Source organism: Trachinotus anak, unplaced genomic scaffold (genome assembly GCF_046630095.1).
Source record: "Trachinotus anak isolate AG129_WGS33_773 ecotype Australia unplaced genomic scaffold, CSIRO_AGI_Tana_v1 ptg000010l, whole genome shotgun sequence".
NCBI classification, from domain to species: Eukaryota; Metazoa; Chordata; class Actinopteri; order Carangiformes; family Carangidae; genus Trachinotus; species Trachinotus anak.
Genome location: NW_027273861.1, coordinates 14,526,259 through 14,542,494, shown reverse-complemented (window position 1 = coordinate 14,542,494; position 16,236 = coordinate 14,526,259). Strand labels below are relative to the sequence as shown.

The window sequence follows — 16,236 nt, the reverse complement described above, 5'->3', positions numbered from 1 at the left end:
AATAATACTAGAGTATAACATTGACATGAGTATTTTTTTTTTTTATATTAAATGCAGGAATTTCATTTGTATTTTAGTGGGGTAAATCTACTTTTCCACAAGTAAAGAATCTGATTAATTTTCTTCGACTGAATTCATACACAGGGTAACATGGGGTGCATTACTATCATCACTACCACCATCCTCCTCATCAGCAGCATCCCAGTTCTGACGCCTGCCCACACCATATCCGACTCCTCCCCAACCGTAGCCTATTGTAAAGATGGCGTCCATCATGGAGGGGCCGCTAAGCAAGTGGACTAACGTCATGAAAGGTTGGCAGTATCGTTGGTTTGTTCTGGACTACAATGCCGGCTTGCTGTCATACTACACGGTACGTTCATTCCCACGGTTTGTAGTCGCTAAATTGAAACGCTGAATCGGTTACACAGAGTTTAAGTTGCCGCTGGTTGTCAAACCCGAGTGGGAGAAGGGCCTTGTGTTTGTCAGGAGTTGGGAGTCTCAACTGGCACAGAGAGGCGAGTCTCCCTGGTGACAGATCCGGCCGTTGACCAGTAGCAACGGTCCCCCAACACCAACTGACAAATCAAGTCTCGCCGTTGTCTTCACACTTCCGCTATTGCGGCTAGCTTTGCTAAGCTAAAAGCAGAAACACACAAACGCGTCAAAACATTATCGTGAATAATCAACAGCAATAGGCGAAAGAGATGCGTAATTATCCATGTCGGTGAGGTGACATTTGGTCAAATGGGAGCCGGACACTCGCCGGTTCACTAGCTAGATAGCTAACAAGCCACCGCGGGAGGAGACGAAGTGGCTGCTCGTTGGTTAGATGTCAGGTTCACTGTAATGTTACTGTTTTTAGTCATGTTGAGAGTAAAGCGTTCAAGAAACTCGGTGCTGCTGTCAGTGAGCACAAGTTGACTGAGCCGTGAGAGCGCTGTCTTTTTTCACTCGTGCAGTATTCTGTCGTAGTTCTTCAGTAACTCTAAAGTGTGTCGGACACTAGCCTGAGCCGTGACTGAAGCACCGCAGGTTACTGCACATCTCAGAGGAGAGAGCCACAGACTGGTAGATGCAGACTGTCCAATCAAAGCCGAACCAGTTGGAGTCCAGCTGCGGGTTCATACGGTATCTGATCGAGAGCTGAAACTATGCGGTGATAAGTGGATTGAGAGGGGGTCAGCAACTATATTGATTATCAATTAATCAGTTGAGTAATTTTCCATGTAAAAATGCCAGGCATTTTCTGGTTTTAGCTTCTCAAATGTGAAGATTTGTTGCTTTTCCTCTCTCCTATTATGATTAACTTTTACTAGTACACAGTTAAATGTGGCAAAAGTTGGGCGAACATCCTTCTGGAGGCAACAATTTGAATATGCCGTTTTCTGTTTTAGGATCTCGTGTTGTGCATTATTAACTGTTCTCTGCCATTTTGTAGACAATAAGGTTAAAAGAGAAAATAATCAGCAGATTAATTGACAATGAAAAATAACTGTTGTAGTTGTTGCCCTCTCACATGTAAGAAAATGTGTGTAAATTTCCATTTGAATCAGATTAACAGGAGGAAAACTGAATTTCAATTTCAGTGAATTACAATGCGGCAACAGTAAATTGTACCTTGAGTCAGACTTATATATGATATTTCAAAACTCTGCTATGGCCAAATACAAAACATGGGTTAAAGGGAAAAGTTTTCTCTTAACTCCAACTCCGAGCAAAGACTTTTGGAATACAGTCGGATGAAATTGCTCATTGATATTAATACCGTTAGGACAGAGAAGACAACCTGAATATGCACAATTGATTATTTTGCAATTAGCCTTGTGTATAATATGGAGAGGGCCTGTTATACAATCTCTACAGACTGATTTTTGTTAAATGTTCCTAACTTAACAAAAAACAGCTTCAAGCTACAGATGTGCGTGGTGTCTGTTGGATCCTCTCCCACGGCAGACCTTTTGGCTTGTCGTAGTAGAAGAAGCACAGGTGTTACTAATAACATTAGTGATGGCTCTGTTCTATTCATGTATAAACCAGGTGACGGTGTGCCAGTGGGGCCTAAGTGGGAATTCAGCCATCATTCATTTTATTAGTGACAGCTGTGCTTTTTTTCCGCTGTGACATATCAAAATATCCTCAGTGGAAAAGGCCTGGTAAAATAATTTCTCCTCGCCCCATCTACTGCATTATTTTCATAGTGTTTAGTACCCAGTCCTGCGTGGTGTATTCTGCCTGTCTTAATCCCTTGTATGTTCTGTTGTTGGTTTACAGTCAAAGGACAAGATGATGCGAGGTTCCAGAAGAGGCTGTGTGCGACTCAGGGTAAGACTCTCAGGATCAGCGCCGTCCTGACAGTTGACTTTGATAAATGAAATGCATACTCTGCATACTCGGCTGAGTTGCTTGCCTGCGTTACCAGTTATTTGGAAGAGCTCCCACATATTTAGGGCATGGTTATCCTGAGTGTAGTACAACACATGACCATGTATAACTTTTTGACAAGATTTTCTTTGTCACTGCAGTCCTTCTGAACCACAAAGAGGCTGTTGGACTAAACATAGCATTCTCTTGATTTACCATTGAAAGAGAATGTCTTGTGTATAGGAAGATAACAGCTATACTCATTTCCTGCCTTTGTTGGTGTAGTTAAACAGGTTTGCTGCTTTCATAGTCAAACCTCTATTGCTGCGCTGGTTTAGCTTTCCCAGTGAATGTGTTTGTCCCTACAATGTGTTTTCAGTACTGGATAATATCCACTAGATGGCAGCAGTTGTTCTACTACAGCATCTGTTTTATTATCTCTTATAAGGAGAGGAAGGGAAGATTCCTAATGCAATTAGATTTTCAAGAGACTGGTCCGACATAATGACTGAAAGAAAGAGCTCTCATCGTCTGAAAATGCAGGGTATTTGCTCTCAGAGAAGCCAACAGACGGCCGGACGTATAGGGTAGGATTACATACATTGGCATAAGTTGACCTATTATAAAACACTCAGAATATCATTTGTTGTTCCTTCCTTATTGAGGCAGTTGTGAGGTGAGTCAGCGTGTTGCTGCAGTTAGGGCTGCTTTGAGGATTTGAAAGCCACTCTTGTTCCCTTCTACTCTCCGAGCTAGTAGATATCACTCAGCATATCTCATAGCTGTGTGCAGAAATCAGAACAAATAGCTGGTCTCTCCCTGCCCAGTGTGTTTACTTTAAATCTTAACATTACAACAACTGTGCATGTCATCACAGAGTGTAGCGTGTGTTAAGTAGTGTGTTAAGTTGTCTGTACTTCTTGTTTTTGAATGAAATGTCAATATGGTGCCTCTTAACGGCTTACCTGACCATTTAGCCTGTCCTCCACTTTTTTGGGTAAGGTGAAGTAGGGGTTGTTCTTGTTCAAATTCCCAATTGTTAACTTCTATAACCTCCCCCACCCTCCACCCCAACCCCATGGGCTCATTCACGTGCCAGAACCTGAACCTGCTGCCCAGCCTAACCTTGTCAGCCACATCTTGACTTTCTCTTGTGTTAGTTGTCAGATGGTCAGTTATAAAATCAAGGCAGAAAAGTTTCTCATGAGTTTTAACAGAAACACATGTGACAACTACTTCTGTACAAAAGGCATTGTCAAGCACCTTGATTAAACTGAAAGGAGGAAGTATGTCCCAAAAGTACCTGAAAAGAGGATCCAGCATTGTTTATCGACATTTAGTCATGGGCCAAAGGTTTCCATTAGGGCTGGATCAACATGACACGGTTTATTGCAATACAGTAAATACATGACATGCATCATGGAGCTGAAAGATGAATCAGAAATCTGTAACTCTGGATGTTTTGGATTTGTATTTTTGATACTGATCAACTTTAATGTGAACAATCTCTACAGATGAAAAAAACACTAAATATTAATTTTATGCCTTTGAAAGAATGAATAACCTTTTCATAGTCTGTTTTCAGTTCGCTTTTGTTTTTTTAAAATTGCTTGTAGCAAACACTGATCCATGTGTCATATATTGTTCCAAACCCTGACTTGTGTCAGTTTAAGTAATTTACAGATTTTTCCCACAGGCTCTATCTGTGGTCCTGCTGAACCAGGCATGCCCGGTCTGGTTTGAAATAACAGAATAGCCATAACCTCTAATGTAGTCTTAAATTGGTTTTTATTGGATTACTTTCAAGTGCCACAAGGCATCAAAGTTTTTTCATTGAGTCACGTAATTCACTTCTGCCCCTTCTCACATGTCCAAAAAATCTGTACAAAAAAGGGCAGTCTACTACAACAGCCCTTCAATAAATCATTGACATTGTGTGTCAGTTTTTGGTGACACTGTATAAAAAACATGTTGAACATTATTCAGGCACTTTTAGGCAGCGCAAGGAAAACTGTTGGTCATATTAGCGGTTTAGAAAACTGACTGGCATCACTATTGCCAAATCTTAAATCAAACCTGTGATATTTTTTTTTTTTAAAAAAGCTTATTACACCTGTTTTACTTCATAGACAAAATGCACAGGAATTTAACATTTGATTGCATCACAAAATGACAACAGTAACGCAAAAAATAAAGACTTTACAAATCAGATAGTTTAGTGTAATGCATGCCCATCATCAGTTACACCCATCAATGGTTATTGAGAAGGTTTGTAATCTGTTTCTTAATGCACCTGGATATTAAATCTGAAAATCCAGCAGGTTTCCCTTTCTCTCCTTAACACCACCTGTGACAGACTGTTCAGTGTATTCTACTCCTTCCATAATCAAAAGACTATCATTATGTTACTTTACTCAGTACTTGAGATGTCTCTTTGTACATCCATTGTTGAAACTTTTACAAAGAGAGTCGCGTAACAATGATAGTTAATTTCTTTGAAATCATTGCCGTCTTTTATATCTGAAAGTCCTTTTGCAAAAAGAACTATAGGAGGCAGTGTTTTGTGATTCATTCATACATTCATCATCTTTTAGTCAACCTTTCATTGTCCCCCTCCTAACTTTAAACCAACTTGTCTCTAATATTAGGGACAATCCTGTAAGATAGCTTTGGAGGTTCAGAGAAAAACCAAGCCCAGGGTCATTTTTGAGAATACCCCAATTGAATTTTGTGTTGCCTCTTTACTACAAAACATCACAAGATACTGTACATACATGACCTTTTGTTACTATTCCCTTGGGTTTTTCGAAGTCACTGACTATTCTCCTTGGACTTTAAGAGTGACAAACACCACGCCTTGCTTGTTATTGTTGTTGTGTCATGTGGTGCAACTGTCTGTCAAAATCTATTTCAAAATCCCCCCAAAAAAGTTAGAACATAATGTGATTGGAAGACTGTATTTATGGAGAGTTTTTTTTATTGCACTGCATAATATTTACAGCTGTTAAAGTTATTTTATCCACATATAGTCGTTACTTTTTGTTATTTGTAGGTTTGGTGTATAAGGAAGCTCTGAGTCACACGCCCTGTTTCTGTTGCTAGGAGCTAATGTCCCAGCTAGCCAGCAGGCCATTTCTCTGCAGTTGGCTGCTAGCTGCTGGTCCCTGGTGTCTGTTTCTCTCCACCCTTCCCTGCCTTTCTCCTCCTTCACTCTCCCAAATCCCACCTCCTCCTCCTCCCCTCCCCTCTTCTCTGCCATGTTCCAAAAGACTGCACTCGTATACGTGTGTGTGTGTTTGTGTGTGTGTGAGAGAGGAACAGAGTAATTGTGAGGAAAGAGATAAAGCAAAAAGGAGATGGAGCTTTTGAAGGAGAGAGAGTAAGGTGCTGAGATGGACCAGGGGTAAATTACAAAAGAGACTCAATCATGGGGCTGCAGAAACATGTGGAGGGCATGAGGATAGAAATGGAAAGTAGAGTATGACGTGTCCCACTGTCTGACTGCCTGCTTTTTTTCCTCCCTCTCTCTCTCTCTCTCTCTCCTTTGCCTAGGGAGCTGTGATCGGCATTGATGACGAGGACGACAGCACATTCACCATCACTGTGGACCAGAAGACTTTCCATTTCCAAGGTGAGATGCCCCCCTTTTTAATTTTGTTCTCTTCATGCCTCTCCCCCTTCGTCTCTGTGTTGCCATCACTGGCTTTCTGTCATCTCTTTGCATCCATCCCTGCTGTTCATTTGCTCTCTCTCTCTCTCTCTCTCTCTCTCTCTCTCTCTCTCTCTCTCTCTCTCTCTCTCTCACTCTCACTCTCACTCTCACTCTCACTCTCACTCTCACTCTCACTCTCTCTCACTCTCTCCTCTTACCCTCCCCACCTTTTAAAGACTTGGAGTGGTCTGCTCTAATGCCAGGAAATAGATGCACACAGGCATCTACACAATGTCAAAGCATGCCGTGTGCATCTGAGCCTCTTCTCCCTTCCACTGGAACCTCTCCAAGCTCTGCGAAGTTGGACTGACATGTATTTCTGTAGATAAACAAGAATTGTTCCGCTGCAAGCCAGAATCCTCTGGAACAGAAGGAGCAAGTAAGGCTTTTTTTTCCTTCTGCCCGCCCGACTGTGGCTGAGGAGGAAGATTGCTGCTTGTGTGCAGTTGAGCCTTTGGGAATAATAAGGGAATACTGCTGAGCTGGAAGCTGAGCTCAGGTCTCTTCTGGTTGCTGCCGCTGTTCGCCCTTCGGTACACCGCTGCCGCCGCTCGCTCTCTAACAACCAGTCACTCCATAGGGACAGGATTGGCTCTCAGCTACAGCATCGTCCCCCTCCCGTCCTGCCAACCCTTCCCTCCTTTTTGACAGTGAGCTGTCCAGTCCAGTACAACGCAGACATCTTTTTTTTATTCTTATCACTTCATCAGGTCTTGAACTAACCTCATCCACCTTTCCTTCATCTCTGTCCTCCCATCTGTCCGTTTGTATCCATTTTGACAACACCAGACACCTCACACTTCACCACCAGCACCCTCCCTTCACCTCCTTCTTAAGGGTCACCAGCCACAGTCCATGGGCCCCCCACCCCACACACTTCCTCCATGCCCTCTCCCATGTCTGTGTTCCGAAGCTGTATGCTGTGGTTCTACAAACGCAAGGGTAAGGAGAAAATCGTGCACGTCTCATCCGCATGCATGCAAGTTCAAGGCGAAAGGATCGAGAGGAGGCGTTGTTTGTTTGTCTTCTGGGATGTAAAGTCAGGGTAGAGCAGTACGTTCTGTAACACACCGGAGAATTGGTTTGTTATCAAGGTTCAAGGACAGTTCAGACAGGTCTGCAGTGGACTGTTAAGTGGCTGTCAGCTGTGAAGAATTACTAAAAAAGGAAGAGTGTGTGCATTGTCACATATTAGTCAAATGTTTGTACAGACTACGTTTGTTTATGTAGAAAAGGATGTTTGTTGTTACTTCTGCTTGTCCTGTTCTTCACTGGTTTTGCTGGTTTGGCTAAACAATGATGTAATCTTTTTTTTTGTTTTTTTTTTTAATCTGTTTTTTTTCCTCAGGAAGGTGATAATTATATGCACATTTTCATAGTGATGTGTTCATCAGTCAATGATAGCTGGAATGTCATTATTTTAATTTACTCTTAATAAGTAGTAGTGGTCGAGTAAATATGAGTTTTTGGCATCAGCTGTAGGCGCATTTGCTTAATTTTGTACTTTCAATTGTAGGATATTATCAGAATTACCTGACTCTGAGACGCTTCTACATCAGTGAGAGAGCAGGAGAACATCAGCAATGTATGCAAATGCTATTTGAATTCAGTGAGCCCAAATTTGAGAGCTTTATTCAAAAACCTTCATTAATGCGGTCAAAGATTGAAATTAATTTCTGGCAGGGTCTTGCATAAAAAGGCAACACAGACAACGCAATATTACAAGATATTAGAATTTGAAAAGTTTGAGATTTGAAGTTGAATTTTTTTTTTTGACCAATGACAAGCAAATACCTACTATGTTGAGGTCAGTTAAATCAGCAGTGTGGGAATCATTATCTTCGAAAACAGCATATCCTTGCACAGGGCATTCTAAACCTGTGCATCACTTTGTAACCCTCACAATCATCTTTTTGTTAGAGAAAAAACAAGGAAACTTCACCAACAGACACATCTGCTCTCCGGATTCAGAGAGGAGCACTGTATAATCTCATGTGACCCCACTGGAAAAACGGGCAGAAAATTAGCACTAAATATGTGCTGAACATGAGAGTCTGGATACATCAGCGGTTAGTTTGGATATCAAGACATGCACAGGATGTTGAGCAGGAGGAGATTTCTCTGTTGCTGTAAAACGATCCTGATCTCAGCATGTTATGCAGTCAGTCTCCCAGGATTCACAGCATTGTCTGAATGTGTGTGTATGGACTGTGTGATGGGTAGAGCATCACTGCCAAGATTAAGAGGGGTAAAGAAAGGCACAGAAGATGAACTTGTACCATTTGCCAGAGTTAAAATTTCTAATGACCAAAACTTCTGCTGATACACTACTCTTTACCAAAGTGTTTTTTGTGTAATGGTGTCCAGCTCACAGGTAGAAGCGTAGTTCTGAGCCGGCCAGTGGGCCGGCCACTGTGTTAGCCTGGAGTGTAGCTCTGTACTGTCTTTCTATTTAGAGAAGCATCCATTATTCATCAGCCCCTCTCCCCCGGCGGTGCATCAGAGATGCCTGAGAGCTTCCCCCTTTCCTCTTTCCCCCTCTCTGCTCTCACCCACCCCCTCTTATCTTCAGTAGCTATCAATCTCTCGTCTTCTCCTCCCTCTCTGTGAGGGTGTCCAGCCTGCCCAGGGCATCAGAACATGATGAGAGACCCCCTCATGCTCCTCACTCCGGGGTCCTTTCTTACCTCGAAGTCACTGTGTTCTTTCAGGGCTGCAATCTTGACCTGTTTATTTAGATAGATGTTCCCAAGCGCAGATATCACGTGACGTAGTCAATCCAAAGTAATACAGTGTGCTAATTTGACATTTTGCCATACACCTTGGAGCTATATCATAGTTTAAATGAGCAAAGTATTGAACAGATACTTAGTTTCCCCACCAATGCAACATTACATAATTGACTTGAGATTATATTCATTGTGAAATTTGTGCATTTTCTCACAGTGCATATGGGTAGCTACAATGTCACAGTATTGACAGGTAGCAGTCCAGAGCATCAGACCCTCTGTCCTCCCACTGGAGCATGTACTGAAATATTTCATCAGCTTGTCCAAAGATGGCAGAAATAGGAAAAAGAGGGGAGGGATGAATAATTGACGGAGGCCTTTTGGAGAAAGGAGGAGCAGCATTATGGGGAGAGGCTGAGCTTGGTAAAGGGAAATTTCTGAGATGGATACCCTGGACTGACTGACTGAGATGGGAGGAAAACATTTTGGTCAGGAAAACACCTCTGATGCTTTTTAGCTTTGTGTCTGTTCGCGTGGACATGGAATTTGTCGATGTGTCTGCGGTAACTGGAGATGCTGTAAATAGATATTAGGATCATTTGTCTTTGTTTACTTGTCTATTATGGCAATTTCTGCAGTCTAGGTGATAATAAGTTCCTGTATCTAAATGAATGTAGATTTAGTTCCTATACTCAAGATGATATCCAATACAATCTGCCAGATGTAAGTTAGAGACAGAAGAGTATGTGCAGGCACATAGAACCAGGAAATGTGGTGCAGAAGATGGTTGTCAGAATGACAACCTACCAAAGAGACAAGAAGAATTAAAGATGTACCAACAAGTAACAAGCAAAGATTTAAGGCATGTCCATGTTAATTAAAAAGACAGCTATGACATAGGAAGATTACATATTCTTAGAAACACTGATCACAGAATTGCTTAAAAATGATGCTAGACCATAATTAAGTTACTTTTCATGTGGATATAAACTGATAACAGCATTATGCCAATATATTGGCATATGTAATACTATTGCATTTTTCAGAGTGTAGTTACAGTATAAATAAAAGTAAAATTTATTAAAATGCAACATAATTATCCTTGGTTCAAGTCCATACAAGGACATTGGATGTCCAACTTAACACTTCTCATTTCCTGCCAGCTCTTTTTTCTCAGTTTAAACTATATAATAAAAGCCAAAATGGCTAAAAATACTTAAAAAAAAATGAAATGACTATGACAATCAAATAGTTAGAATGCATATGATATCAACATACATGGAAGTTAGTCACTTCCCCATGAGTGGCAAACACACAGACATCAGGCATAAGTATTTACAGACTTGTGAAGGCTAAAAAGAGGAGGAGCAAATTGATTACTGCAATTCGGTGAGACTCCTGTAATCCTGGTTGTAAAACGTCATTTCAGTTTTGTTTAAAGTATGTCACGTTTTTGAGTAAAAGAAGACCTTAGATTTTTTTAGAGCACTAAGTGACTCTAGGCTACCTTTCAAATGTTCTCTTTATGATGTTTTGTTTACTTCTACACTGTCAATCTAGTACATCCCACAGATCATTTTTGTTTCTGGGGGCTTATATAGTAGATTTTTTTTAACATCATATCTATCATATTACCCATAGCATGTTTGCTTTGCTTTTCAGTGTTTGTGAAAGGGATTAATAATGAGAAAAAAATTACATCAATAGATGCCCTCAATAGCAAATGTATTTGTCTGGTATCAGTTCCCTACTGCCTGACTGGCTCTGTATTGACACTTTATGTGTAAACTCACTGGTTCAATTGGCGGCATCATTTCAGCTTGCAACCATGTGGTTATTTGTGTTCTGTACGTCTGTATCTGTCATGCATCTTCATCTAACATCTGTCAGAGTCTGTCTGTAATTATTAGAAACGTATGTGCCGGTGAATTGGTTGGAGTTTATTGTGCAAGATACAGTACCTCCTGTATGTGCTTGTTCTTCTAATAGCCTCACTGTGCCTCTCTGCTTTCCTCTAGTAGAAAATCACCAGAGCCTACAGTAAATAAGATTAAGTCGACACACCTTCTGTTATGATACTACTTAGCAGCCTGCGTGTCAGACTATTACACTCAGGGTTGAAACAGCATCATAAACCACAGAGTGTGTTGTTAATGTCAGGTTTGTGCCGAGTTATAGGAGGAAATTTAAACTTTGTGACTTTTAGACTTTTGTCCCTTTTGCTTCTCTATTAAATCTCATAATTGCTGCAAAACAACACGTAACAAGCCCCGTAAACCCTGTTCACTGTAAAGGACTGGAAAGCGTATTCACTGTGAACTCACAACCCAGGAAAATCTCCCCATTTCTTATCTCCCAGTAGAGAAAAAGGAGTGAGTGACACATAAAATATTCTAGATCTTCAACCCTTGGAAAAACTTTCTCAATTCCTCCAGGGTCTTTTTTTTAATACAGGCCACCTAATGATTACAAGTCTTAGAGTTCCTAACTTCTAAGTAACACTCACTGTGATCAGATAGGTGCAAACCTTACGCTAATCCTAGTCCATGCTTCTAACTTTGGCTTGTCCTCCACCCCTTCTCTCGATCAAGACAAGTCAATGTTTAAAGGACAAATAACTTGGTAGTTGTTTGAATATGTGACTGTAGATTAACAGTGGAGGTACATGTCAGATGACAGCCACGGCCATGACTTACGTTGCATCCCCTAGTGTAACTGGCCTACTGCCAAACTGACTAACTGTTCACACATACCTGAGAAAGAACAGTGGGGGTAGATGTGAGCCATAGACTAGGACAAAGATTGGACTTGCAAAACAGTTCATACATTTAGTGTTTGTTTTTGTTGAATGGCTCTGCTACTACCTCTCTTCTGTCATGAATAGAGCTAAACAACATTAGCCACAGTGACCTGTTCCTCTGGAGAGTCTGTTTGGCTGAGGGGAAAGTGAGAGGGCAGTGAGGCTCTGTCTGAGTGGATTGGCCCGAGCCTCGGCTGCCTTTTAATGTCTTTAAAAGCTTTTCTGCCGTAGCACTGCTCAGCCTCTGTGCTACACTGTCTTGTTTCCAGCTCAATGAAAAATGACTCTTACACAGGATATAGTTTGCCAGCTAATTCAATGGCATAAGTTCTTTCACAGCTTTTAAAGTTATATATTTTTTTTTTGAATGTGGTGGCCACCATCCACATGCACAGTAAGGCTACTCGTCATACAAGAACTGAAAACCTTGTATTGTACCAAAAATTGTGTATGTGCCTTTTGCAGTCTGTGTGTGTTTCACATATCAGGGCCTGTAATGGATCACTGTTTAATGTTGCTTGCAGTCTGTTTGTTCTCTGTCTTTGCTCTGAGGGTGCAGCCTCACCCTGCTCCATTTCACACTCCAACCCCAAAAGCTCCATGTGAAAAACCTGGCAAGAACCAGTACTGCGTCATTTCAAGGAGCCTTAACTCATATTCATAATGATCATAGAAGTACTGATTGTTTTGGTGCCGATTCACTCTTCACTATCATACATAGGCTATCAAAGCTGAGTACTTCTTTCACCTGCCAAAAATGTGGGTGCTTGGTCAGAAACTGCCTCACCTAAATCCTTTAAATACATTCTCTAATATAAATAGTTACCACCAGTTACCTATTGAACTTCACTTAAAGATTCCCTGATTGAAGTGTATACTTAAATCTATCCTATGAAAGCTAACTTTATTTAGTATTGTTTAGTACAGTAACACAGCTCAAAAGTTGCAAAATCTTAAGATGCTACTACCTAACTACCTGAATTCATTGCGCTAATTTAAAGGAATAGTTCAACATATTGGGCATCTCATTTATTTGCTTTCTTGCTGAGCGTTAGATGAGAGGATTGACCACTGTCATGTATGTACAGTGAATATTAGGACCTGGTTAGTTTGGTTTAGCCTAATGGCTGAAAGCAACCAGCCAGGTTTTGTCCAGGATAATGTGGCTGGGTGCAACTTTCCACAGTGAGAGGTTGCCAGGCAACCAGGTGACTTCACTTTGCCAAGAAATTGTTTAGCACTTAATCACCGTTAAATGACAGTGCGTCATATTTTCACTTAGGTTTTCATATGGTTTAATGAAACAATATAATGTGTTATTTAGTGAACTTTAGAGGTGGGCAGATTTTTATTACCTACACAATTCTTATACCTCTGAGCCAGGTTAGTTGTTTCCCTCTACTTCCAGTGCTAAGTTAAACTAACCAGCTGTTGTGTGTAGCTTCACGTTTAATTTACAGGTATGAGACTACTACTCAGTATTAGAGATTAATTACTGTCAATCTACTCATAACTCCCAGCAAGAAATGAGCACTAAACATATTTCCCAGAATGCCAAATTGCTCCTTTAAAGCCATTTAAGGGCAATCTGCCATATGAAATCTACAGACATCTTTCTGCATTTGATTTGCAACCACTAAGTTATTACATACTGATGTAAATCATTTTCTTATTTGAGTTTATTGCTGTTTTTTGATTTTTTTATGTTGTGTACTTCACCTGTAAACAAATTCTCTTCCTCCCCAATATATAAAATGGGCTCTACAAGTAAAGCTTATGGTTATTGTCTTATTTGTGAAACTGCATATACATGCAATATTATTGTTGTTATTATTATTATTATTATTATTATTATTATTATTATTATTATTATAGATTCTTCAGCCCTGAACATGATGTTAAAAAATGTAAGTCTTTTAGATAAAAAGCACTCTCATCTCATCTAGATAAATGCATGATTAGGAATGTTTCCATGACTGTTTCTCCAGCACTCATGTCAATTCACATTTGTGTTGTGGTGTCATTAATGTGTAACACAAATGTAATGGCAACTGATGGTGTCTGTGTGGAAACTGTGGTTCACTGGGTGTGTCTGTGTGCTTCTGCCCTCAGCCCGAGATGCAGACGAACGGGAGAAGTGGATCCACGCCTTAGAGGGAACTATCCTCCGCCACACCCTCCAACTCCGGGTATGTAACCTTATTTACATAAGTGTGTATAAGTGTATGTATTTAGGCATATGTATCTGTGTGCCCAATCAATCCATTATATTTGCAAGGAAAAAGTTGTTATGCTGTAGGGCTCAATTGTCAGCATCAGTTATTTTACTATTTGCCATCTATTTTCCTAAGCAAACATGCTTTTCTTCGCAATACCTGAAGGACATATTGACATAGTTAAAGTTTAGCCAAAGAGTCGATAGTTGAAATCCTGAAGTGAAGATAAATATGTTACCTAGATATCAAAGCTTTCACCGTGGGATTTTTATTGAACCTGAGATTACATGTATTTGCATAGCCTATAAATGTCCTGTGTTACACCACAACACCCATATCACACCTATGATGACATTGACAGGGCATTGCATCTCAGGTGTTATCAACACTTTTAAACTTTATGCCTTTTGCTTGTATCTGATTTTTTTTCTTGTTTTTTTTTTTTTTTATATTTTTATTTGCTGAACACAGCAATTGAGTCAGTGATGAGTCTCGTCTGTGTAAATAGAAATAATGGTGATATTCAAATATCATTATTAAAATAATAATTATAATAATCAAAATTGCCACATTTTGCATAAGCTTGTTTAGACTGGTATGGGGACCAGGATTTTTAGTTTTATGGAAGGACTGTTTAACTCCTGACTTGCTGGCACTGTTTTTGTCACACTGATGTTTTTGTCTCTGTCTTTTTTAATTTTGAGACTGACTGTCTCAGCCAGTTCTCTTTCCTGCTTCTCCTGCCCTCCAGTTGTTTCCCGGCCCAACGTTCTTCCTGACTCCCCTTCTCTAAACCAAACCTTTCTCCTTGTTCCTTACAATCCTCATCTGTGTGCAGTTCTTCCCACCCATTCCCCCTCCTTTTCACCCTCATGATCAGCCGTTTCATTTGCTCTCCCTCCCTCCTTCCTTTTTCTGCCTTCCCTCCCTATGTGGCAAATCCTTCTGATGTGCTACGTGTGCCTGCTTGCATGGTGCGCGCACACACACACACACACACACACACACACACACACTCACACTTACTCAGTGCTAGCGAGCTGCTGTCATAGCATCATGTGACCCAGCAATAGCCAATCCAAGAGCTGCTTGTTTGATCAACCAAACATCTGCCTTGACTGTCTCAGCCAATCGGTGTAGTTGTTAGTGCCTGTCTCTGCTAGCACTTGCTGCTGCTTTGTGTGTTTTCTGCCTACATGAGAGGAAGTGTGTCTTTCCTGCCAGGGGAGGGTCCTGGATTAACTCAGCTCTGCCTGCCTCATACCAAACGCTCAGCTGATAACTGCTGCCGAAGGATATATTGTAGCCAGACTAGCTTCCGAGCTAACACGTAGTCTGGAGGCTGCTTATATTAGCAGACTGCAGTGGAAAGCAAGAGGAGGAGATTGTTTTCTATTTCTGTGTGGAGGAGGAGGGAGGGGAGGAGGGAGTAAGAACGCTAACTTCACCAGAGCTGATGGTTTGTTGCTGTAGGAAGACAAAAACAGAATAACGAAGGCAGACAAAGAGAAAACGATCTTGTGTCAGGCTAAGGGGCCTGATGGGAAAGATATACAAGGTTTAGCGCAGTATGTCCATTGGAGCGAAGCACCTAGTAAGTAAAATACACACACACACACACACACACACACACACACACACACAAATGCCACTGCACCATAGCACGGAGAACTTAAACGGCTGCAGTGCGCTGCTGGGGCATCAGCATTTTAAAATGGGTCACTCTGCATGGAAAGACAAATAGAAACAGAAAGGAGGGGGAGGGTGCAAGAGCAGTATTGTTTGTTGAGTCTGGGGTTTTGGGTGGGTTTGTGAGTGTTTATGTGTGAGAGTTTACAGGGTGCTCAAAATTATTCCCACTATGTCACACATGCACATACACAGGGATCCACGTTCTGTATGGTGGGAATGAGTGGGAGTGGAGGTGTAGACGTCTGGGAATATTTCAAGAACAGTGAAGGAGTGAGCATTATGACGTGGTGGTGTAGTGGCTGTTTATAAACCAGCCACCTGCCTCTGACTTTCTGCTTCCAAACTTATCTGCTCTGTGGGAAAAAAAACACACTTCCCCTCCAGTATGTGTGTTGACAAAACATGAGGTACTGTTTGGTATGTAATTATAGAGTTTTATTGTTCTGTCCTGTTTTTTTCACCATCTCAGCTTCATTTTTCATGTAGCCAGTTATAAAGTACAGTACAGTGTAACATCTGTGTAACATTTGTAAGTGCAGTCTAATCTACAAGCCCTGTGCTAAATACTGCCTTTTACATGCACAATGTTTAAATTAAGCTCTACTAGTGTTTTATGCAGGATTTTTTGCTGTTGCACCAATTGGATATTATAAGGTGTTTGTGTGTTTACATGTTATTTTGTAAATACTGTAATGTTGGAGTGGGTGTGTGGATGGGAGTTAA

General features: G+C 40.9%; 1 protein-coding gene across 6 annotated transcripts in view; it reads left to right on the top strand.

Annotated features, from left to right (window-relative positions):
• The first annotated feature begins 223 nt into the window (after positions 1-223).
• osbpl9 (oxysterol binding protein-like 9) overlaps positions 224-16,236 on the top strand; it is a 31,063-nt gene continuing 15,050 nt past the window's right edge. For 2 of the 6 annotated variants that reach the window (XM_071487793.1, XM_071487792.1), the window contains exons 1-4: positions 224-373; positions 2,275-2,325; positions 5,917-5,995; positions 13,718-13,794. In XM_071487793.1, the coding sequence (XP_071343894.1) occupies positions 263-373; positions 2,275-2,325; positions 5,917-5,995; positions 13,718-13,794 (318 nt within the window). In that variant the 5' untranslated portion in view covers positions 224-262. Of the gene's footprint in view, positions 374-536; positions 1,132-1,191; positions 1,213-1,335; positions 2,157-2,274; positions 2,326-5,916; positions 5,996-13,717; positions 13,795-14,971; positions 15,416-16,236 lie in introns of those variants that run through there. The other 4 variants (XM_071487794.1, XM_071487796.1, XM_071487795.1 and 1 more) reach the window with 4 other exon arrangements.